This window comes from Sebastes umbrosus, chromosome 2, assembly GCF_015220745.1.
Source record: "Sebastes umbrosus isolate fSebUmb1 chromosome 2, fSebUmb1.pri, whole genome shotgun sequence".
NCBI lineage: Eukaryota > Metazoa > Chordata > Actinopteri > Perciformes > Sebastidae > Sebastes > Sebastes umbrosus.
Genome location: NC_051270.1, coordinates 16,483,259 through 16,508,444, shown reverse-complemented (window position 1 = coordinate 16,508,444; position 25,186 = coordinate 16,483,259). Strand labels below are relative to the sequence as shown.

General features: G+C 39.9%; 2 protein-coding genes across 6 annotated transcripts in view; both read right to left on the bottom strand.

The window, feature by feature from the left end:
* The window catches only part of LOC119500977 (frizzled-3-like), a 38,032-nt gene extending 20,222 nt beyond the window's left edge, over positions 1 to 17,810 (bottom strand). For 2 of the 3 annotated variants that reach the window (XM_037791035.1, XM_037791052.1), the window contains exons 1-2: positions 17,397 to 17,810; positions 15,070 to 16,022 (exon numbers count right to left, since the gene is read on the bottom strand). In XM_037791035.1, coding sequence (XP_037646963.1) covers positions 15,070 to 15,576 — 507 coding nt within the window. In that variant the 5' untranslated portion in view covers positions 15,577 to 16,022; positions 17,397 to 17,810. The remainder of the gene's footprint in view (positions 1 to 15,069; positions 16,023 to 17,396) is intronic. The other variant, XM_037791044.1, reaches the window with a different exon arrangement.
* A 918-nt stretch (positions 17,811 to 18,728) lies between these two features.
* LOC119476064 (keratinocyte-associated protein 3) lies at positions 18,729 to 25,077 on the bottom strand. Of its 3 annotated transcripts, XR_005203935.1 has the most exons (7): positions 24,846 to 25,077; positions 23,189 to 23,373; positions 22,511 to 22,570; positions 22,207 to 22,404; positions 21,889 to 22,023; positions 21,448 to 21,631; positions 18,729 to 19,232 (listed from the first exon to the last, which is right to left on the bottom strand). XR_005203935.1 is itself a non-coding variant. In XM_037749251.1 (6 exons), the coding sequence occupies exons 1-6, from the start codon at positions 24,856 to 24,858 to the stop codon at positions 21,560 to 21,562; spliced, it is 663 nt and encodes a 220-aa protein (XP_037605179.1). In that variant the 5' UTR covers positions 24,859 to 25,077; the 3' UTR covers positions 19,301 to 21,559. The 3 variants fall into 3 exon arrangements, 2 of the variants coding, with proteins under 2 accessions (XP_037605179.1, XP_037605191.1); XM_037749251.1 differs by lacking the exon at positions 18,729 to 19,232 and having other exon boundaries at positions 19,301 to 21,631; XM_037749263.1 differs by lacking the exons at positions 18,729 to 19,232; positions 24,846 to 25,077 and adding an exon at positions 24,593 to 24,700 and having other exon boundaries at positions 19,301 to 21,631.
* Positions 25,078 to 25,186: the final 109 nt, after the last annotated feature.

The following is a 25,186-nucleotide window of genomic DNA, read 5'->3' as shown; positions in this document are numbered from 1 at the left end:
TCAAATGGATTGGAGGGACTGTTAAGAGTGTGAGAACCTGAGACGGACACACATACACACTTCCTGAAACTGTCGCCAGCTTTGTGCTGTGGTCACATCAAGGTGAAAGGCTGTTGGGTCTAAGCCTCCAAAGAAACAGCTCCTGAACTGGCAGCAATGCCTGCTTCAAAAAAATCCAAAGTTGTCCGTCTTAGTGTTCTGGTAGTCAATTTAGTGAAAATATCAAATGCACAATCTCTTATCTGCTTCTGGATTTCTACTTGTAGTGGTGCTGTCTTTTGCTTTGTCTTATCAGTGATTTTATGTTGATATGATATATTGTTGTTTTTATGATTGTTAAGTGCTCTCAAGAGTGTTTTCAGCCCACAATCATGATGCAGAAAACCACTCCGATTTCAAATCAGATCATCTAAAGTGATGTAAACCCAAAGAAAATGATATTTAAAGCAAAGTTTTTAAAATGTAGGTACATTTTTACTCTAATAAAAAACTGGTAGCGTTCATGTTTTGTTAATAAGTGTTTTTATGGAACATTTATGTGCACTGACTCTTGTCTATCAAGTAACAAATCAGTAACCTCAATCCCTTGAACCTGCACATTTTAAAAGGGCTAAAATGTTGATCTTTTAATGCACTGATGCAATGTACCATTTCTTGCACCTCTCTGACAGATGAGGTAGAATTTAGATGAGAAATATCAGCTACTAAACCTTGCAAAAGTCCATCTGGACAAATCCCCCTCACAAGCTCTCTAGCTCTTTTTCTTCCTCTCGTGCCATCTCTATCTCACACCATAACTCACTCTCAAATCAGTCGGTCAGGCCTCGCAGCACAAATGCTGTCAGACTACATCAGCTCTACCTCCATTAGCGAGCTACAATAAAATATCCCTGCATCGTTCCCTCTCCACTAGCTATTACAGCTAAATCCTCCATTTCTCTCCGTCTTTCTGCAGAAACTATAATATTCCCTTTTTCGTCCGCCTCTCTACTGCAACATGATCCCTCAATTTTTCCTCCTCGCACTCAAATTATTAACTGCATCCATACATTAGAGCCAATTACATGCTCCCTCGCTCTCTACAGCGTAAGAAAAGTGCATCGTTTCAGTTCACAATCACGTAGCAATTACACGATCCCTCCATCTCCGTCTCCTATTTTCTATTTTATTCTCTAAGCGTAGCATTGTTTTCTTGCTGCTGCTTCTCTCTTCTCCACTTTTACTGGTTAGATTTCATCTGAAGCAACATTTTCTACTTTCTGGCTCAGTAATGCACATATGATAAATGTGTTCATAGACAAATTCACACCACAACACACACACACTCTCTCTGGCTATGTGCCTGCCTCTTCACTCCTCTCACAGGCTCGTGAGAGAGACAGGCGTTGGCCATGAATAGATGAACTGAACAGACCGCGATGCTCTCCTCCCTAATCTCTGAAAAGACAGTTAAGAAAGGGGCACCCTTCTCTCACACTCTCTCCCTCTTTCATTCATTTGTTCGTTTATCCGTGTCCGTCCATCGTTCAGTCGGGAGGACCGGACAAAGCCGTTAATGGCATTCCCCTTCACGTTCACTTCCCCTCCTCCTCTCCTCCTATCTTCTTTCCCCTGTATTCATCTCTTATTTTCCTTGCCTCCCATTTACTCCTGGCAATTACGCTGACATGCACTTGTCCTCCTCCTCCACTTTCTCTTCCAACATCAGCATTCATTGACTTCCCCTACTTTTTCATCCTGTCATTTCATGTTTGACAGAAACTATTTAGCAACATGCTCTGTCTCTCCTCTTTTCTCTTCTTCATGTCTTAAACCCAGTGCACCTTTTCTCCACTGTCCTCATCCCTTGGTTTCTTTTCAATCACCCAGCTTCTATTTTATCTCATCATGCGCCTACATTTTCTAATTTATTTACCGTTCATCTGCTAAGAGATCTTAGTACAACCTCTCGACATGCAATTTAACCATTATTTTTTCTTTCCCAAAAAATCTCAATCCTGTCTTGAGACTTGTTGCTTTAGCCGTCGTCTCTTCTGTCACAATATGCCTCTGTTTTTTCTTTATCACTTATCAACCCGATCAATTGGAACCGTATTTCTTTTTTTTCTTTTCTCGAACATATAAACAGCCATGATTTACTCAGTTTCCCCTACGAGATTTAAGTCTAAAAAATATTCAGTAAGAAATATTTAGGCCTGGTAAGATATTTACCATCCCTACCAGCAAAAATTTAGATGATAACATGGTCCACTGCATCTCTAAACTCTTGAACCTTGTTAACAACTAAATCTCAGCTTTATAGATATAAAATCAGGTATGACTCTCTGAATGAATTACCTATTTTAGCCTCCAATGTATCCACTGTTTTTTACGGCTGCACAATTAATCAAAATGTTATCGAAATTGTAATATTGCGTCTCCTGCAGTTTTCAAATTGCAGGAGACGCAATATTTACCATATACATACCATTTTAAATTAAATATTGTCGTGCAGCACAGATGTCCTTGCCTACACATCATATTCTACTGACTTAAGAAAACATCTTTGTTTGGTACAGATCCCCGCAGAAATCACATCATAATCATTTGATGTTTTTCAGTGAAAATGATAATAGTGATGTAAAAATGATCATTCCCTCCAATGTTGCAAATCATATCGTCAACAGTTAAAACATACGCCATTAGATATTTTTTCAAAATCGTTAATCTTGGATGTTGGTGGACAGTTTTAGCTTGGTTCCATGTGGAAAATGTCAAATTTACTGCTCCTATTAGCCACTACCACAGCTTCAATGTTAATCGGCAGGATGGATATGTCACTTGCTGACTGGATAGGGCAAAACAAAACATAACACCTTCCCTTTCCCGACAAAAGAAATCAGCTAACATGTACACAATGTCAGGTTGAATGACTGAAGACAAACTGGCTAAGATAGTTTAGGTTAGAAGAAAGTCTAAAGAGAAGTGCATTCATCCAATCAGGGGTAGAAAAGGTTAATGTTATTATCTAAATTAAGAAGAGAACTGTCAATCATCTTTGATACAGTTTGAAATTACTAGAAATGATATCTTTCTCCAGTTAAATCATGTCTGCCTTTGCCAGACAACAATGAACAAAGAAAAAATTGTGGGTTGACTTTTCAAGGCTGCTGTATGTCTTGACTTCATATTAACAACAATGGAAGCCTGTCTTTTCATTAGTGTGGGTGGAGACATTATATCCTTAGTACACCATGTCTGTCCATGATTACATGGCTTTGACTGCAAACATCACATGTTTTGCAGACTTTCCATTACACTCTTATAAATAACACTTGAGAGCAATGTGTATTTTCTCAAAGAACGACTTGGCTACCACTATGAGCCTCCTATTTCCTCTCTTTCCCTTTTATTACCAGTCTTTTCCCTCCTCCTCTCCCTCGGTGTAGTCCAGAACATGCACTCATCATCCAATTTCCCTCTCCTCCCCTGCCTGTCTGTCTGTCTCCCTCCATTCCTCTCCTTCCTTCTCTGCCTATTTAACTACCATGGCAACAGGTGATGTGGTGGCTCTCACAGGACCATGTCTCATTGAGGATAACAGGGCAAAGCACATGCGTGTGCACAGACACACATACGCACCCACAAACACATTGTGATAGGAGTCCTTTAATGGGTGAAACCATCCAAAAAGTATAGCAAACAAGCTCGCACAATGAGCAACACAGAGGAAGTGTGAAAGTGAGAGTAAAAGAAAGTGAGAGGCGCAGAAAGAGAGGGTCAAATGAAATGATAGAGATGTAGATGGGGAGCCAAGAGTGTGACAATGGAGCTGAATCAGATAGCACCCACACAAATCCTCACACCATCCAAGCCGCCTGTGCATCCATCTGCTTACCACTTACATATACGCTCTGTTACAGTCAGACGAAAAACCTGCTATTTCCAGCAGTTGAGGGATCAAAGAATTAGTATTTTGCAAACTGATGAATTTGGAGAAACCATTAAATTTGAAACTCTAAAATATATTAGTTAATCAAAACGTTCTTTAAAAAAAATGGTTCATGTTTAGTTTGCAAAGCACCTTCATTCACATGATGAAGTAACTAATTCCCTGGTAAATATGCTTCCTCCCTGCAAATATGCTATCTCCTCCATTAATATGCTGTCTGTTTTTGTATATGATGTATCTCCAGTGTCTATAACAGTAAATCCCCTCTCACCACTGAGGAGGAAAAATAGTACATACTGCTTCTTTGCCCAATGTGTTTATTCAACCTCTTTCATCTGTTAATGAAATTAATAATCACAAAATTCACAATAATAATGGCAATATAGACGCGGTCGTGTTGATTGCAAAATAGATGCATTAATGTTCAAGAGAGTGTCTGTATACAGTGTAGATTCAAGGTGATTAATGTGCATTATTAATAGATTTTGGAAGTTGGAGAGGAGGTTGACTTGGACTAATTGGGGGAGTCATAGAGTGAGTGGGTTGCTGGGGTTGGGCCAGTGTTGGCAGGACTAGATAGGAAATGGATGTACACAAGCAGAAGTGAACCACATGCAGTAGAGCAACTCACTGCCTGCAAACCAGGTAACATTTCCACTTTACCAAACTACGGAGAATTGCTTGAAACATGCACATAAAGCAGAATAGAATTACTTGCACACCATGCAGGATGCCAGTTGTTGTCTGAGACAGCAATATAAGCAACAATATATTCTAAAATAAAAATGAAACCTGCCTGCAACGCAGTCCAACTACTCTTTGTCGGCACCGATTTGAACGGTTTAATAATCCATGTGACTATGCGCATTTATATGCGAGCTATTTTGGGAGGTTTGAGAGTTGTATGCTTATCGATAAGTGCACAATTAGTAGCACTAGAGCTCTTAATGCTGATGCCGGTCCTGACCTGCAGTATGCTGAAAATGTTAGAGCCGCCTTGTGTTGAGTGGCTTTGCGTGAGAAGGGGATCAATGATGTGTGTGTTTGTGTGTATGTTAGTGTTAAGTTGGGCTTAACAGTGAGGGTTATACATCTATCACTAGACGTACACACACACACACAGACACAGTTCCCAGGCTGGGTCATGGGTTCAGATTAAGACCATAAGACATGGATAACCTATATTTATGTGTTCATCAGAGCTGAACACCGCAGGGCTCCAAATACTACACACAAGTATATTATGATCTATACTACACGTCACACAGACGTAGCAAGGGGTGCATGCAGGATACAGAACAACCCAAGTTAGGACTGGAAGGAGGGGACCGACAGATGGACTACATAAATATAAAAAGAAAGCAGGGAGAAAGATGGACCTCCACTGTCATCAATACATCACTGATATTAGGGGGAGGAGGCTGGATGGAGGGACACAATTACAAAGGGTTGAACAGGTGCATGAATGGACAGCTAATGTATACCAAAGCCCTCGGCAAACTCCATGCTATACTTTAGTGCTGAAACGGTTAGTCGATGATTAGTCATAGCAATTTACATGAAATATATCAACAATAATTCAAACAATAATTCCAGACCAAAAATTTCATAATAACCTTTCAGCATATTGTAATTCAAGTGTTGTGAGAGAAAACTAGACTGCTACACCTCCTCATGGCTCTGTTTTCAGGCTTTAAAAAATCTAGCCCGTGACGGGAGACTTTGGCCAATCACAAGTTATTTCAGAGAGAGAGCGTTCCTATTGGCTGTTCATTCAACGGAGGTAGTAAATCACTCGTGAACTCTGATCAAACGGTCAAACTAGGCAGCGCTGATCAAATATTAATGAATATTCTGTGACTAAAATGCCTATTTCTCGCCTCAAATGTGTTCAGAAACATCTTAGTGTACTGTTTAGGTGTGAAATTAGAAAGTTTGCTCCGGCTGGTGGGCGCTGCTTGGTATTTCCTCAACTGATCTCAACATGGCTGCCAGGTCACAAACTTTCTCATTTTACAGCTAAACAGTACACTACAAGATGTTTCTGAGAACATTTGAAGTGAGAAATAGGCATTACAGTAACAGAATACTGATTTGTATTTGATCAGCGCGGCGTAGTTTGACTGTTTGATCAGAGTTTGCGAGTGATTGACAGCTGCTCAGAGACGGCAAGGCTCCAGCTCGGCTCTGATTGGTTGTTTTCCTCCGATCTGTGAAATCTTGCAGATGCCATTAGGAGCACCGGAGGACACCGGAACACACTTTCTTTAATCATATTTGCTCTAATTCTACCCACTGCAGCTTTAAGTCATTTATCAACCAAAAAGGTCAAACATTCACTGGTACCAGCTTCTCAAATGTCAGCACCGGCTGCTGCTGCATTTTCCCTGTTTTATATCACTGTAATTAAAATATCTTTTTTGATTTTGGTCTGTTGGTTGAACACAATAAGGAATTTGAAGATGTCACCTTCGGCTCTAGGGGAGAGCGATGGGCATTTTTATTATTGTTTGACATTTTTACAGTTTTACCGATTAACCTATTAACTGAGGAACGAATGGACACATTAGTAGCCTAAATAATGAAATAATTGTTAGTTGGATGTATGATAGATGACAAAACAAGCTGAAAAAGAAGGAAATGTTATGTTTGGTTTGTTTGTTTGACTTGCCACAGTTACATCTGAAACATGCTGGTGATGCATATAACTGTATATTGTCCCAGAGCACTAAGAAGGATGTTATTGGATCTGGGAATACAAGCCACACCAGTGCTTCATATGTTCATGGATACCTGTGGTAGTATATTTACTGTGGGCTACAGAGCAGTATTTGAGCCATGCAAAATCTCTCCAATCTTTCTTAAAATCTCTCTTTACTTGGCATTATGAGGCTGGATAAGCAGCGGTAGCAGCTATGCTGATGGGAACATTCTGCCAAAAAAGCAGCACCAGGCAGTGCCTTTGTTCTGTACATAAATAAATGATTGCTTCATTTGGGCTGGCGGCTTCAATAGACTCCGTCGGAATAAGCAGGATAATCAAGAGTTCAACTGAACTAAACAGGAACTTTTAAACTGAATGAGGACCTGTCTGTCTCTGCCAGAGTGAATAGGGTAATCAGCCTCTTCAGATGCACTCAACACACACACATATAAAACACAGCACAAACACAACCAAGCCATCACACACTCACAAAAAACACACCTCTATAAAACCTCATTCTCCCCTTCGTATTCACACACACACAAAGAAAAAAACACAACAGACCACGCTTAAGCACCACAAGGTTCGAACTCTTCAGATTTGGCACACACAAACTCTCTCTGTTGTGGGGACCTGGTGGCCCCACGTTGGCCCTACTTGAACAGAGCAGTCTTATTTTGAAGGACAGGACCCCATACTGAGGGAAACACAAACACCGGAGACAGTAGGGTCTAAAGACTTTACACAACCTGTCACTCTGTCACTACTTCCCTGTGCTCACTCTCTGACATTCAGTTTCTCTTCAACTGCCCCATTTTCTTCTGTCACCTCCTCCCTCCTGTTGTTTTTGTGATTTCCGCAGATTAATCTATCTACCTCTGCAACTTATAAATACCAGCAAAGTCTTCACTTTCCTAACCACCGGTTCAATTCATTAAATTATTCTATCAGTATTATAAATGAGCTCAAATCTTAAAAAAAAAAAAAAAAACAAGCACAGAATAAGTATGTCATTGTTGGCATGTATATTACTGTGCTCCTTTGTGGAGTAGGAGGAGTTATAAAACAAGGGTGGTCTTGTGGGATAAGAAAAGCTCTCTTTTCACAGCGATTAAGTATGCAACTGCCTGCCTGTCACTTCATCATATTCCATTGTTGTTTTTTGATCTTTGACTTGGGGCCCAGAACAGGCCACATGACTGCAGTAACGTGTCTTAATGACCAAACCAAATAACCAAATAGAAAGTACATATTATATTATATTAACATATTATCCTGAAAGGCAATTTCAAGAGGCCCACATGGCATCACTAAAGAGAAATATCAGATGGCAAACCACATAAGAGATTGTGATTAAGTGTCAAACTCCATGCATTCCAATGACAATTCTTACTATTGTGAGCAAGCACATTTGCCCACTCCCATGTTGATAAGAGTATTAAATACTTGACAAATCTAATCATAATATTGTTAGATATTTTTAAAAAGGAATTCATAAGCTTTTTTTCTCAAAAACCAACTATTAGTGAAAAACCTGAAGAGAGAGAGATAAGCACCATCCCGGTTTTGGTCAAATCTGCTTTCAATCTTTAATAATTTCAAAGGGTCATCATTAGTGTTGTCAAAAATATCAAAGTTTTGATGCATAACGATACTGAATATTTGAAACGGTTTCAATACTCATTTTCCACAGTATCGGTACACGGGTACCAGCTGCTCTTTCTGCTCTCTCTTCTCTCTGACAGCGAGTTGACACACACACACACACACACCGCTATTTATCTTAAAATCTAAAATTTGATGCCTTGTTTTTCCCTTGTGGTATCGAAAATGTTATCAAATATAGATATTTTCAAGGTATTGTATCAAAGTTAGAAATTCCAGTATCGTGAAACACTAGTCATCGTATTCTTCCAATGTATATTTGCATCACATTACTGTCAAACGGCTAGTTGTGTGCAGGTCTTTCAGGATGAGAGAGAGAAGAACGCACACCAGTGTTTGAGAGGTGCTGATGACAATGAAAATACATGTGTGAAGAAAAATAATCCCACACTAGTAGCAACGATGCAAAAAGGGATTGAATAATTTACCAACGTTTTGACATGGCAGTCTTCTTCAGGGTATTGGACCAATGGTCCAGTGGTAAATGATTAAATCCTTTTTTGCATCGTGGCTACGACTGTGAGACTATTTTTTCTTCATACTTGTGCATGTAAACAGAACCTTGTCTGCTGATTGGGGATGCCAGACTGTTTAAGTATTGGGGTTTTTGCCAGCTTCCTGCAGTAACTTGATTTTTTAAATGCATGTAAAGAATAAACCTGGTTTCAGGAAGAGAAACACAGTGAATATAGCTTTCTGTTGGATAAGCCTTTTTTCCTGGCCATGTATAGAGTCTTGGCCTGAGTTTTTGTGACAGCAGTGTGGTAGAATGAAACAAAACATAATTACATGTGGCGGTGCATCGCTGTTAATTAAAAATGTGACACAGACACTAAAATAAATAAGTCTAAATCAGCTAGTTTCCATAGCTGAACAGTAGACTGTAAATTTCAGACGCATGCACACACTAAGAAAAATCTGTGCGACCTGTTATTATACAGCCGGTTCTCTCACTGCGATGTCAGTCTGAATGCTGCATTAACTAAAGAAAGAAGAAAAAACTCCTTAGACTGCAGCGTCTTATATCATTAATATACTTAGACTGTCAGTATTGCTTTAAAAACGTGGGAGTCAGTAGCAAAGAAATGTGATTTCCCATCAGCTGCATGCAAAGGTGGGTTTCATAGTCATCAGGTTTTTGCAGTGCATGCAAATGAACTAACAAATGCCTTGCCTACACTTGATTTCTCCCAATAACCTGGTCTTGCAGTGGGCATGTAAATATAGTGACTGGCAGCTCTAGCTCCCTTCATTCAGGGCTAGGGTTGCTGTCTATTTGCTTTATAAACAGAGTGCTCTATTGTAGCCCAAATGAGCCTTTCTCTAACTGACCGTTAGACCAGGGGCTCTCTAATCTCTCACTCCGGGATCCAAATGACAAAGGACTGTGCTGGAATTGTCTGGACGAACTCAATGAGGTATATTGTCAGCACAGAATACCCTTCTGCTGTGTAGTTTTTTTTAACCGTTATAAAACACAGTCTCAATAATTATTTATCAGAGAGTTGAATCAGCAGCTCTCATAAACTGCAGACTTCCTGTTTTTGTCAAATCAGAGAGAAAATATTTCAGAGAACCAAGTCTCTCTTAGGTTTTGTTATTCACACAGATTGTTAATGGCTGAGAATGAACTCTATCTCACCTAAATTACACCAAAATAAAACTACAGTGCAGAGACCAAATATCCCCCAATTAACTCAATGGGAAACTCCCTGGCCAAGCAGACATCTGGGCTCTGGAGGCCTCAGGCACGACAACTCTTGCACGATGCGTGCCAGTTTATTTATTTATTCATATATTTAACAAAGGATAATAATGGGCATGATGAGCTGTTCTCTGTTTCATAATTGTCTTGAGTTTTGTTTAAAAGGCACGGTGCACCCATAAAAACAACCCCTATTTTATGCCATCTTTCTTTGTCTGTAACTGCACCAAAACCTCTTTACACAAATAAGATTACATTTTTTTAAATTAATTTGTATCATTAACAAATTATATGTCAAGCGTGTTTCTTCAAAACATGCTGACATACAGTGTCTTAGGAAGCATAAGAACCATATGCCATTCTAGTATAAACTTTTCAATATGTAATTTTAGGAGGGAAAATGCTTTAGAAAAGAATCTTCACTTTTAAGAAGGTCTCGACATTAGGCTCAAGCCATGTGATCAGTTCTTGTCTCTTGGCGCAGACACAATCCCAATGATGTCATATGTCTAAATCTCTGTGTCTAACATGCAGAAAGCTCAAATTATGTGACAACCTACAGCACATCCTCTGGGAACCATAACATGCAGCGGCAGATGGGACAGTACAGGCCATATTCCTACGTGACATGCAGGCACAAAAGAATGCAAGCGCACACACAGCCGAGGAAATAATTTCACCGGTCATACAATCTCCCATTCTAATTTCATCTCCTGTCTCTTCCTCTTTCCCCTCTTATGTTTCAGTCTCTCTCACCCTCTTCCCTCAGGTTTAATTGACTATTGTGGCAGATGGGGTGGCGGTTGGTCTGTGGGAATCAATGTCTTCATTGTGGGACTGAGAGAGGGATTAGCAGCTAGTTAGCACTAGTGAGAGATGACAGCTGGCACCGTTAACATCCCCTGTCACTCATACACACACACACACACACACACACACACAAACACCCACACACCGACAGGAAGTACTAGTGTACTAGTGTACGGTTAACCCTTAGCTAGGCTCAGCAATTACACACAAGAAAAATACTGCTCTGTACCTTGAGCCTGTCACTCAAACACTGAATAAATGAGGCCTAGTATGTTAATCGTGCACACACACTCTGGGATAATCCATTTTTGGCTTAACTTGACATCTGAAAAGGAAGAAAGAGAAAAGGCAGTATTTCCAATGTCAGCCAAAACTGAGGACTCACCGAGGGCACATCGCCACACTATTCAAAATAGAGCGTTTAATGTTTTAAATCCGGGGCTCAAATATGTCTCAACCTATAACTTGAAGACAACTCACAACAAATATAAAAGTAACACGACAGCTCACTAGTATTTGTAAGAAAGCCAAGACACGAAAGCTTTGCCACAGAGGCAGAACAAAAATCCATCATGTTATATATGACCCAAAAAGTGACTACAACAGCTGCTGACAATGGCTCCGGTTTCGTTGAGGCATCTCAAATACGTCACACTGATTTGGCAGCAGTTGTTTATTTTACATTTTGTTACAACAAGCCCAATTCCCAGCCACACACAGACACACACACACACAGTCTCAACTGCCACTTGGTATAAGACTTCTGTATTTTACCAAAAGCCATCCTCTATTGTGGGGCATCTTTAAAACGAGAACTGGCTCCATCATCAGTCTGATCAAATGCAAGAAATGAAAATATAATTTGTCACACTAATCAAACACAACAGTTAAATAGAGTTCGACACTGTCACAGACCAAAATGATTCATCATCAACGGTCAAACAAATGTCAAAATCAATTGAATGACACATTTCCTGTTGATTGGTACAACATGATATATATATATATATACATATACTGTATATAAATATATATAATATAATATAAAATATACAACGATCAGCCATAACATTAAGACCACTGACAGGTGAAGTGAATAACATTGATTATCTCGTTACAATGGCACCTGGCAGTGGGTGGGATATGCAGTATTAGGCAGCAAGTGAACATTTTTAACTTTGATCTTTGTGTTGGAAGCAGAAAAATGAGCAAGCGTAAGGATGTGTGTGACTTTGACGAGGGCCAAATATGATGGCTAGACGACTGGGTCAGAGCATCTACAAAACTGCAGCTCTTGCGGGATATTCCCGGTCTGCAGTGGTCAGGATCTACGCCTGACCTCTGACCTCAAGATATGTTAATGAAAATGGGTTCTATAGGTACCCACGAGTCTCCCCTTTACAGACATGCCCACTTTATGATAAAAACATGCAGTTTGGGGCAAGTCATAGTCAAGTCAGCACACTGACACACTGACAGCTGTTGCTGCCTGTTGGGCTTGAGTTTGCCACGTTATGATTTGAGCATATTTTGTATGCTAAATGCAGTACCTGTGAGGGTTTCTGGACAATATTTGTCATTGTTTTGTGTTGTTAACTGACTTCCAATAATAAATATATTAGGGCTGTCAAAGTTAACGCAAATTTGTGTTAACGCCACTAATTTCTTTAACGCATTAATGCAACTTGCGATTTTTAGGTTGCAGCCGAATCAGTTTTAAAGCTAGTGAAGATACTGGCATCATATGAACCTACAAAATCTAAGAAACCAGTAAATATCAACCATGTCGCGCCAGCTTGTCACAAAAGGAGGCTAAATAATGCTCCAAACTTCTGGGAGTTTTGTCTATACTGTATATACAAACACAAAAAGTACCCTTGTTTGAACTATTATTTCAAGTCGTTACAGATTCACTTGCACACTCATACCTGCACATAAGCCCATGTACAGTACATGTATCTCTCAACACACACACAAGCTGGTATTATGCAGCCACTGTCCCATGAGAGATATTATTAAATTTCCTCCAGGGTTCCCACCAGGACTACCACGCCTGGTCAAAGCAAACCAGAACAGGAAAAATAAAAGAGCTCATGTTGCCACTCCACCATCTTCAGAAAGCTGTCTCTTCCATGACTGGAGGGACTGGGGGTGTCAGTTACTTGGCTCCTTCTTCATCTGGGTCGAATCAAGTTCAACAACAGATGCTTCTTACAATCCCTGACACAGCATGTTTTGACATGACACTGGGGAATTGACTTGATTTGAACATTTGCACGGTCTTTAATGTGCTGAGAGAATCCTATGACTCAAAGAGTCATTATTCATTCAAAACACACACACAAAGCAAATTCAAAATGCACGGCTGTCGATCTGAAATAAAGCTATTTATCTTAATTCCTCTATTTTTTTGAAAGGACAAAAAAACCGTTACACAACAGTGATCCTGATAGTCTCCTGAACTGCATATTTTGACATGAGAAAATATTAGAAATCCCTTCTGCTATTAAATATTCAGAGAGCAGCAGAGAGTATTTTGGCTTGATATTTTTGCTGACATTCATCTGGGTTTTTGTTTTTACTTGGGAAAATATGAAATAAACATTAACCAAAAATAAAAAATGAAAAATCCACCAAGATTAAAATCAACATGCTCAGCCAACATTAGCCTTGCCCAAATTCATCTGCTTTTCAAAAGGGGTAATTTAATATGCCAACTATGAACAGCTGGAGGCGGATTTAATTCAACTCACTGTATTTGCCATCATTCCCTGTTCCTCAAGGTATAAACACAGTTCATACATGACAGAACATTGGTGAAACTATGCCAATCGTTGGACTGAGACATCTGGATGGACGAAGACGCACAAAAACATGACAATCTACAGGTCTGGAGATTAAAAACAACTCAACCTGACTTTCTCACTAAAACAGGCTTGTCTTGTCTTTGTGTTTATTTTGAATAAATGTTCTTATTTTACCGTTAGGAAATTACTACGTTGCCCTACAGTAGTTTAGCGCTGTACAACTAACAAACCCAAACATGTCCAAATCACAAATACAGTGCCATGCACAGCCTTTGTTACTAAAAAATACTTGCTGCAAACAGGTAATTACAGTCTAGTTATTGAGCAACACCTTGCTCTGCGCTTTATCTCCCTCTCCAGGGAGTAACAAAGGAGAAGGAAAGAGAGGTAACATGAGACAGATGGATGTTGTGCATCTACTGTTGCACCCAGACAGCGTGTAACACAACACCCTATCCCCTTCTTTTGCTTAAAACTAATGCCCTTACACTTAAAAAAAATATTTCTCTGCGAGTATCAATCACATAACCACCTACCTAATTGCTTTCTGCTTTTAAAAAATTCTCCCACTGCTGCTACTCAAATTGCACTTTGCGTCTGTCAGCTACTGTTCACATTCAAGAAAGGTCATGAGTGCCTGAGTACATACACATTCATCTATGTCTACTAGGAACAGTAACGTGTAGTGAGGGGATAGAGCTGTAACGTGAGGAGCGTAGATCGACTATCACCTTTTCTTAAATGTATCACTGCTCTTGTTAACCCTTTGATATGCCATGCCTGCGTGAAAGCCACTTCATTCCAAGTGTGGCTCTTTGTATCCAATTTGTTTCCTACAGATTATTTGGGATGACGTTTTAAAAAAGAAACCGGTTTCTCTCTCAGTGTAAAACAAGGCCTCTCCATTGTTTCTGTGCAAACCATCTCTGTGTACTCTGAGGATAAAGGATATTGGTGATATACTGGTTCATAGCTTGTATAGTGTCATGTTTGCAGAGGATGTAAAAAATATCAGTCTATAGGCTTTAGGCTATGCAACATCTTTTAACCTCAGCCAATAATATTTGTTGAATTTTCCTTTCCAGATATAATCATATGAGCCATCCTAGTCTCTTACATTGTCTCTTTACACTGTATGTGAAGTCCTTTGTCCTTAGCAGGTGTGTGACACTACAATGTGATATTCTGCAGACTGTCGCTTTGTAATTATTTACAATTTCTGCACCTTGTCACCAAGACAAAGACATGTGCATTTGTTGTAGGTGGTGACTTAACTTGATGTTTGAGTTCTTGATATTGCTACACAATATAGTTCAGTGCTTTACATGTACATTTTTTACATCCAATGTGTAATTCCACCTCTCTCTCTCATTCAGCTATCCAATTTCCCCACACACACACACACAAACAAAGCATGCACCGACTGAATGCCACACACAACACCTACCTCCATGGCCAGTGCAGCCGTTTGCTGGTCGTAGTGATTCAGTAGATTGGGCATAAAGGTGGTGTTGTAAGGCAGATCCTGGCACATTCTCAGTCTGATGGGCTCGCAGCTGAACTCGCTGTGGCTCTCTATGGACTGCACATGAATGGACAGAGCGGGTGTAACCACAGAGAAAAGGAGTAGGAAGATAGGGATGAGTACTGAAAAACAGACAGGAACTTGTTGTCTGCAGTAGATTGTTGTAGTTTTTGAAAACCAGTCTTTCATACATCCTCTTCCAACAGGTGCTACCATCTTAGTGTTAGACATTTCTCCACAGTGGCTCAGTCTGATGACCTTGTCATCACCAGATCGCCCTGAAGACATGCAGGATTGGTTTTTAAAGCTTCTCAACATTAGAAGCAATTGAGTCCATTTTTTGTGGGAGAAAAAAAGCAAGAAATCCACAAGGCGGGTACACTCTGTATATGTACCCTGAACTGCACATGTGGTGGAGTCCCAAGTCATCTGTAGGTCATGAATGAAGCTGCTGTCGATTCACTAGTCATTGTAGTATTTGCTTTTCTTGTAGCGTCTCAGAATGTGCTTTTAAATGAATTCTTCCTCATTAAAAAAAAAAACATTACGTGGCTTCTCTCCTGGTAATCCTCTGGTTATGGAAAACAGATTCCCCCGGTTCCATCCTCACACTGAAAGCATGCCGCTGAGAAAATAGATCCACCATCAGCCATCTGCTGGAGGTCTCCACTGGGCTGCTGTATACGTCTCTTTCTTCCACTCTTATTTGTTTGCGTCGCCTCTCACTCCATTTCCAGTGATATTTCAAAGAAACATCTGAAGTAGAGCCCACAAACAGGGTTATCTTCTTCCTAATGATTTCCTCTGGAAGACACAAAATCCTTTCAGTCTTTCACAATCAGTTGCCACACTGGAGTTGATCCATCAAGCAGGTCCTGCAGGTTTAAACAACACAAAGAAGATGGTCAAACAAGCAGAGAGGGGGAGTCAATTTGTACTGTATCTGGCATTATCTCTTATCAGCCACACCCTTGTCTCTATGCAGGATTAAAATACCTGATGAAATCTACACCATCCCCCTGGTACACCCCAGCCAACATTGTTATGCGGGCCCCATGTGGGTTGTGCTGGGGGTACCTAAATACCAAGTGGTTATGGGCCCAAAATGGGCATCTTATCTGGGGCCCACTTGGATCAACTAAGTTGGTCATGTGGGCTATCCAAGTGGGTTCTAGTTGGGTCACTAATGGGAAATTAGTGCATGGGCTCAAAATGGGCAACACAAATGTGGCCCACTTGGGTCAACGAAGTTGGTCCCACATGGGCTCCCCATGTGTGTACCCGTGTGGGTCCTAGTTGGGTCACTACTGGGAAATTAGTGCATGGGGTCAACATGGAAACTGTGGACAAACCCACTTACAACCCATATTTCAGCCCATGTAGTCCCCATGTAGTTCCCACATAGAACTTAAACCTGGGGCCGAGATGGGTTTTGGTTTATGTTGCCCATATTGGGCCCATAAAACACGCAGTGTACTCCTGCATGAAACCCACAAGGGCATTTGGCATGGGGCCATTACGGAACCCATGGACAATCCCATATAGGGCCCATTTTTCAGCCCATTTACTACCCACATGGGCCCCACAACACATGTTGGATGGCACTATGTAGGGCATTTCTGAAACACACCACTACAGATGAATGTGAATTGAGCCTACAATGTCAAATCACCCTCTTCTATGAGGGTTGTATCAGCAGAAGGGTCATACACAGTTCATGTTGCAGACTATACTGAAAACACGTTCAAAGCAAACCCAAGACAACTAGGTGCAGGTTTCAAGCTGTTAATGAGGAGGTTACACACCTGCAGGATGATCAGACACTCCCACCACTCTCTCATGTTTGTGTGAGGTTGGCCAGGCAACAGTAGCGTTGCCATGCGATGTTTCACACTGATACTCGGTGTCTTTATGGTTGACCATACAGTAAACACTATACACTATAAATTGATAATTATACTGAAACACCTCTACCTCTAAACACTACAGGTCACAGCCCTTAACGTTAAGCTCTCCTTTGAGTAGAAAAAGGGTTGTCTTCAGTTCAGTGAGGTATCCTCGCTGACAGGCTTTAAGAGCGTTTCTATCAATCTTGTTTGTCACCGCAGTGTCTTCAGCCTCAACAGCGCGCTGTTTGTGCTCCCTTTAAAAAGGCATTTATAGCCGAAGTCTGCCGGGTTTAACCGATAATAATGAGTGCAAAAAACTCGCACAGTTCCTGTCTAACGTTACGATTATAAATGCTTTACCTTGTGTGCAGAATAACGACCGGTTTTCAGGCTGCTCCTCTGCTCCGTTCACCGCAGTGCCGCTCCGCCGCTCTGCTGTCTGTCTGCAGCTGGTCGCGTGCAGCGTGCAGCGTGCAGCAGACACGTCGTGAACGCGGATGCATCGTGACCGCGCAGAGACATCATGACAAAAATTGCCCCCCACGTACTGGACGTTGCAGGCTGCAGGCTTACTGGATGTTGTTGATAAGTAGTGTATTTCATTTTATTAAAAGGGGAGATGGACCAGAAACCCGATATGCTTTTAATTGCCATTGAGAATCATTTGTTGTCATTCATTCATTCATGGTTTATTTAATAGGGGCCAATACAATGTACATAGACAGCTTAAAGGGACTGTTTGTAAGAATCAGAAATGCTTGTTAACAGCGACACCTGTGGCTGTTAAGTCAACGAAAGTCAGCGTCGGGCTCGCGCTTGTGTTCGCTCTAAATCAGGGGTGCCCAATACGTCGATCGCGATCTACCGGTCGATCGCAAAGGTAGTGTGGGTAGATCGCATGGCATTATAAAAAAAAAAAAAAAAAAAAAATTAAAATAGACGTCAGCCAACAAATTGCAACACTGTTTCACCTGAACTCATCTGGAGTGGAGGATGAGCTTTTGACACTACAAGCTGACATTCAGCTTAAGTCCAGGGCTCATGGACAGTTCTGGAACTTACTCACAGAGGAAAAGTACCTCCACATGAGGAGATGTGCTACCTCCTTCACTGCATTATTCGGCTCCACTTATTTATGCGAGTCAGCCTTTTCCCACATGAAGATTATTAAGTCCAAATACCGTTCCACCTTGACTGATGATCATTTGGAAGTGTGCTTGAGGCTGGCTATCAGCAGCTACTGTCCGGACTATGCATCCCTGGCTGATTCCATTCAGTGCAAGTCATCAGAGTAAGGTAATGACAAAAAATGTACAGAGTTATATTGTACAATATGGGTTCATGCAGTTATGCAAGGTACACCAACATATATTGTACATATAAAGAATACTCAATATATTTATAAATAAATATATGTTTTGCATTTTTATAGTAGGTAGATCATTTTGACTTGGTCATTTTATAAGTAGCTCGCATGCTGAAAAAGTGTGTGCACCCCTGCCCTAAATAGACATGAATATATGCGAGCGCGCATGGGACACCGACCCGGTTGATTTATACGTGTAAGAAGTTACAAACAGTCCCTTTAAAAACAGCTATCTGATGCCAGTATCATAGTGCTTATAGCGGATGCTAATTTGCAACACCTGTCCCTAGAAGGGAATTTTTGTGAAAATAAGAGATTAAAACAGGAATGGGTACAGGACAAATAAATAAATTCAATAAAGCACACATTTAAAAACATTATATGTAAAAACTAGACATGAGAACAGGTTTGTCGCTGAATTAAACAGGATTTGGTTGCTCTCTTAAAGGGGGTAAAGATTGCAGCAGATTTCAAGTGATCAGGTAGCGAGTTCCAAGACTTCGCTCCTTTCACAGAAAAAGCTGTCTGAGCAAAAGATGTTCTGCAGAATTGAACTTTACAATTGCCACTTGAAGCTGCTCTGGTGGATCTGCTACAGCTCTGTAGTCTCATGATGTATTTGCAGTAAAGGCAGAGGAGCAAGTCCGTTCAAACATTTAAACACAAGCTTTACATAATGAAAATCAATAAAGTTTGCAAAACTTAACATCTTAGCATGTGGACAACATAAGAACCAGGTAAGTAGGGGAAATGTGTGTGCGCTTCTCCTGAAGGCAGAGACACTAACTGCCTCTCTCCAGGGCTGGGTGTAAGGAGGGACGGCAGTCTACCTGTAGTACAGATGTGAATAAAAAAATATATGGACAGGCAAAACTAAAAGCATGAACATACCTAAAGGTAACATTATTAAGAAAATCTTTATTAAAACTCAAATGCATTGTATATACTGCTAGAAAACCATAAAGCAAATAATGAAATGTACAGCACATTCTGTTTTAAAAAATCAAGCTATTTCAAGTGTTTAAAATTCTCATTTGGAAACAACAACACTTATCATTTTTAATTTGTATAAAATGTAGGTTTTCAAGTCAACCAATTTCAAGGAAATAACACAAGCTCATTTTATCCATGATAATCTAAGTAATAAAAAAAATACCCTTTCACAAATTAGTGATTTGCTAGATGGTCAATTATTGAAATAAAAATATGAATTGTGTGAACTGCATTCTACGTAAACCTCAGATATGGAAGATCCATTACTTCACAGGAACCAACTGATAATGCACTCAATTTTCAGAAAAGTCATAATTTCTGATAATACTTGACTTCCGTTCATTTGTCACAATAAGCTTCCTCATATTCATCTTGGGATTTCAAATATAAATTTCACGAGTTTACAGCCATACTGACTGAAATGGCCAAACAGATTTGTTGGGATTGTATCAGTCAGCACTATGTCGATATTTATCCCTTACAGCCTGAGGATTAGTACTGTGTGCTATGATTCCCTTCCACACAATTGAGCACTGCATTAGATTAACCGTTTCAACGCTGATCTGATCATCTCTGTCGTTGAGTTGTGGGGGGGTCTGTGCCAGCTGAGGCGGCTGGCCCACATACTGGTTTAACCTCTTAATAAGACCCCACTTGACATTCAACCACAGTATACTGTACATACTCAATCCACACAGCTATGCTGCAATCCAGATTACTTTCAATTCAGGTCATCTTTCCTGAAACATCCTTTTAACATCCCGACGATACTGCATTTTAGCACTCTGCACTTTAAGTGACGAGATCTACTGTGACTCTGGGTCCACACAGAAAAATATTTAAATTTCTTAGTTTCTCCATTCTCTTGTCATTTTGTCACTGCATACATCTTAATATAGGGCAAAAGCAAAAGTAAGCAAAAGAGTATATAATAAACAGTGAAACATACTGTGGGAGTGTATCAGCCCTACATTTTCACATAGTTTTTAAAATACCTTGTGTTTTCTCTCTGAAGCATATTTTTATGAAATTCAATAAATTCTAGCACAAGGCTGACAAATAATGATGTGGTCAGAGGAAAATTTAAAATAAAAATGAACAGTGTAAAAAAAAGCATATAAAATATGGTCTGTTTAACTAGTCAATGATTTACCTGCAACATTAAGCCACAGTGGAAACTCTAATGAACATGTCACTAACTGCATGTGTCTTTATAATTATCTAATAATACAAACTATCTTCAAGGAGTGCAATTAAGCATGTCCAATTTAATTTAAAGCAAAATGCCATACCTGCATAGAAGTAAAAATAATTTGGGATTTTATCGCAAACACATAATCACACAATTTACATGATATGACTCCACATTACAATTTAAAAATGTACATAAGCATCTATCATGAAACATCATTATTTGTGGGCATTAAACTTGTACGTAGGCAAACTTTGACGAGTTATGGTTTGTTGAATGCATCTCAGATGCAACGGAGTGTTTTAAAATCAGTAAAATATTAAAAACATTAAGAACAATAAAATATGTTTTGCTGAAAATGAGAATTTATAAAAGGTAAAATATACGTTAAGTAAGCTAAAATAATCTAAAATATTTTTGCTAGATATAAAAATGTATTTCCTTCATAAACAGAGGTTTCTTCATAGTGAAAGACGGGACATATTTGGTAGTGTTGAACCAAAACAGCCATGGATGGATGCTGATAAGACTACATTTATATCTAATTTTAGCTTCCACTCACAGGCTGTATGCTCACTGAATCCTACTATCTGCACAAATGGATCTGCACTTTGGAGGGCACCTACTGAGTTTTTTTTTGTGTGTCATTGTAAATGAATTTACCATTTATGAGTTTCATCAGGTACAGATGCACTTACATTAACCCAACCGTATTCTGCTCACAGCTTCACATACAAGATAAACTGTTTGGTTTATAAATGAACACAAATAGAGCCATTTGGTAACCCATCTGTGAATTAAGGTATGTGGCTGTATGATACCGCAAAGCCAGAACCAGTTTCTTCCACAGTGACACTCACCTAGCTGACTGTAGGGCAAAATCTACTGCTGTCAATACAGGTGCAGCAATGCCTTTTGGGATTTAGCTGTGCTTGTCTACACGGAGTGGTGTCCTTCCTGTTTTTGGTTCGGTTAGGCGTCAGGGTTCAAGCGTTGTCCCATCAGGCGCTGGCTGTGGGGAGCGTGCTCAGCTTCTTCCTCCAACTAGAAGAGAGAAAGGACGGACAAGGTCTGTTTGAAGTCTGTGTTATCATCGTGAGTAAGGGGGGTTTTATATGTTCTTTTGACTTAGAGGAACAGAGTATGACACACCAAGTGGGAGTAAATGAGTGTGGATAAATTGTGTGTGTATGTTTGAGTGAGACCAAGTGTGTGTGTGTGTGTGCAGGTCTGAGTCAGAAAGAGATTCAGACAGACACACACCACAGTTACACGCCCCCCCCACACAAAGGCACACACACCTGCTCTTTGATGTAGCTGTTCCCACAGGGTGCCAGCCCTCTGAGAGCCAATCCAACGATGAAGCACCAGACAGACAGTCCAACCTCAACTGCTGACATGACAGCACAAGGGAACCACATCGCCAGGGTGGTGTCCTGAGAGACAGGAAGTGATGTGAACGTGGAGGAAAAAGTGTGAAATAAAGTAACACCAGGAGGTCAAACATAGCTCCTGTGATGCTTTTATGGAATTTCATGCCTCAAAAGTTGCAGCTTGAAACGGGAAAAGTGCAAAAAGATAAAGGGAGGTGAAAATGAAAGAGGAACGCTTAGACTCACATAGATTCGTGTTGTATCAAAGGGGCATCTGGCACCGACAGGTGACCGAGCATTGATGGGCACCTCTGTGTCATTGCATCCCAGCATCAATCCCTCACCATTGTGGGCAACAGTGATGCTAATGGCCAAGAGGAGCCCAACGCAGCATGCTGCTGAGAGCAGGGCGTTCAGGAAGGATGCAATTAGAAGTCCTATTTGCTGGAGACACAGAGAGAAAATCACATAAAAACAGAAGGGGAGGAGTAGACACAGAATGAATGACTGGGGTGATTATATCACAGCTGAAAACAAATTAAAATTTTACCAGTTTTAACACATGAAGGTTCCTTGACACCACAATGGCAATAATCCCAGTGGCAATGCTCTGGAAGATTCAAAAGACAAGATGATTGTTTCAGCTTTGGAGTAGAGTTTATTAAATTATGAGCCACAAGTAATCCTGGCTCCAAGGATGTGAGGCTGCGTTTTTCACTCGGGTGCCAGAAATGAGTCTTACTAATGACAGTAAGTGAGAGATCAATGGAAAGCAGTGTTGGTAAACCCTGTAATACCCCGTGTAGAGTACACGATATGGAGTACATTTCAAAGAAATTATGACATAACACCATCTCATCATCAACAGCTGCCAGTTTATCTGATACCTTGATGTAATGACGCCCTGGAGCGACTAGTAACTGGTTTGAAAAACCAGCTCCCTTGTAATAATAGGCAGGTTCAGTCTTGACTGCTGAGAAAAATACACAACACTATACAGAGCTAACAGTGCAAATACCTTTTGATGTTTACTGCAGGTGAATATATACAGTATATAATGGTTATTGTAATGCACAGAAAGTTACAGGGATGAGTTTTTTCACAACTCACCAAATTCATGTTACAAAGTTCTGATCAGGATTGCTTTGCTTAAACATTAAGCCTCTCTGTGCACACTGCAGGTTTGACGTTGAAACAAAGGATGAATATACATTAACTATGGACTCACCAGCAGGCCAGAGGTGACAGAGATGATGTTGGCTACGGTGTATTCAGTGGAGATGTGCTGGCTGGGTTTGGAAATGTGGCGGAGGACATTGCCATGGACAATAGCTCCAAGGATGAAGTTAATATGACCGATCAGGATGAGAGTTAACCCCTTTTTCATCAGCCTCCGTGGCCCTTTGTCCTTATCTGGATGACAAAAATACAAAAAAAACAAACTTATTTATCATTATTATTAGATACATGATGTAGCTTATTTGAAAATAACATCTGTAACATTGCCTAAGTGGAAGTTTGAAACTAGTTAGTTCAAGAATTTCTATAAATTATGTTACCTTACACACATGGTTAGAGCTGCAATGATTAATCGATTAGTTGTCAACTATTAAATTAATCGCCAACTATTTTCTAGTTGGACTTTTTAAGAAAAAAAATAAAAATTATATATTTTTGAGTTGTGGACAAAACAAGACATTTGAGGAAGTCATCTTCAGTCTTAAAATCAACATTTTATAGATCAAACAACTAATTGATTAATCGAGAAAATAATCAACAAAAAATGGTAATTGTTAGTTGCAGCTCTACACATGTACACAATGAGAAAATATTTTTTGCTCCCACAACACTTCATATCCATTCATACTGTGTTATAGCCCGCCTGATACTGGCTTTTTAAGGGGCCAATAGTGATAACAATATTAGAGAGTTAAAAAAGTCCAATGGCGTTATATTGGCTGCTAATATTTTACATAAACCTTAAACACCAACAAACAATCTTGTTGAATGCTGAATAGCTTCTTTCTGTCTTTGTTTAAAATTACTTTATTTCCTATATACATACATATATTTATGTGTCTATATTGCATGCACACATATATAGCCTATCTTGATGTGACATGATGATGACAATGATGTCCAACAAGGCCACATAATCAGCTGAGCTGCTCATCCCACAAATGCATGATCCTTACAAGTTGGACATCATTGTGAAGGTAAATAAACAGGCTTTCCAACCATATAAAATACAATGCCAATTAGCATTGTAACAACAGAGAAATAATCCACCAAACACAAGTTTCTGAACTTTTCTTTCCGAGTTTATATGCTCACAAACATTTAAAGCTATAAACATGCAAAAAAATGTCTAAAAACTGATGAATTATGTTTTTAAGTCATATGCACAGCCTGCTGATCATTAAATTGACAGTAACAGGGATATAATTGGATTCAATTTCTGATCAACACTATCAACAGTAGGTCGTAGGCTATTGTTCTACTACTATAGCACCATGCATTTGCATAGAAAGGCTCCACTCACACTCACTGTGGGGGATTGCTTGTGCAGCTACTGAGGCAAAACACAGATGTGAGGAAGAAGTGATACTTTTAAAACGTTTAAATTATTGACCTTTTCTCCAGTCAGTCTCTTTGAACGGTGACAGCTCATTTATTCTAAGGATATATCAGAGTAATTAAGGTTAAACACACACAATGACACGTTACATGTGCAAAGATTTAAAAGTGAAACCGTGTCATCCCACCTGCAGGCCTGCGGTCAGTTACACACCTGGAGGAGGGAAAACTAAAACACGCTGCTTTATGACGTTACAAACCGAAAGAGAGGCGTTTTTTTAATTACATTTCATGGTTGAATTACTCACCAAAAGTGCACATCTCTCTGCTGTGTCAGGCGTTTCCCCTTTGAACGAATGAATGAGTGTTATTTTCGAGCAAGCGTCCAACAAACACAGAAGCAGAAACTCCAGCGTCCCTCTCTGTCCACTTCCTGTATGACGTCAGGAAACGCACCTGTGAGTTACCTGTGTGTCCTGCTGGACGCTGAGGGGCGACACACTCACTCCACATTTACTCTATTGTTGCATACTCATTATCACAAACACTTTCAGTCACAAAACCTGAAACATCAAAACACACACACACATAAAAGCATTATTAATAATAGTAATAATAATAATCAGTGAATCTTTATCTTTGCTAAAAA

Excerpts from the sequence above, each read along its gene's own strand:
- LOC119476064 (XM_037749251.1), bottom strand. Across the intron at positions 22,571-23,188 it reads CTGTCACCTCTGGCCTGCTG|AGCATTGCCACTGGGATTAT; the intron begins GTGAGTCCATAG and ends TGAATCTTCCAG. Across the intron at positions 21,632-21,888 it reads ACAGCTACATCAAAGAGCAG|TTGGAGGAAGAAGCTGAGCA; the intron begins GTGTGTGTGCCT and ends TCTCTCTTCTAG.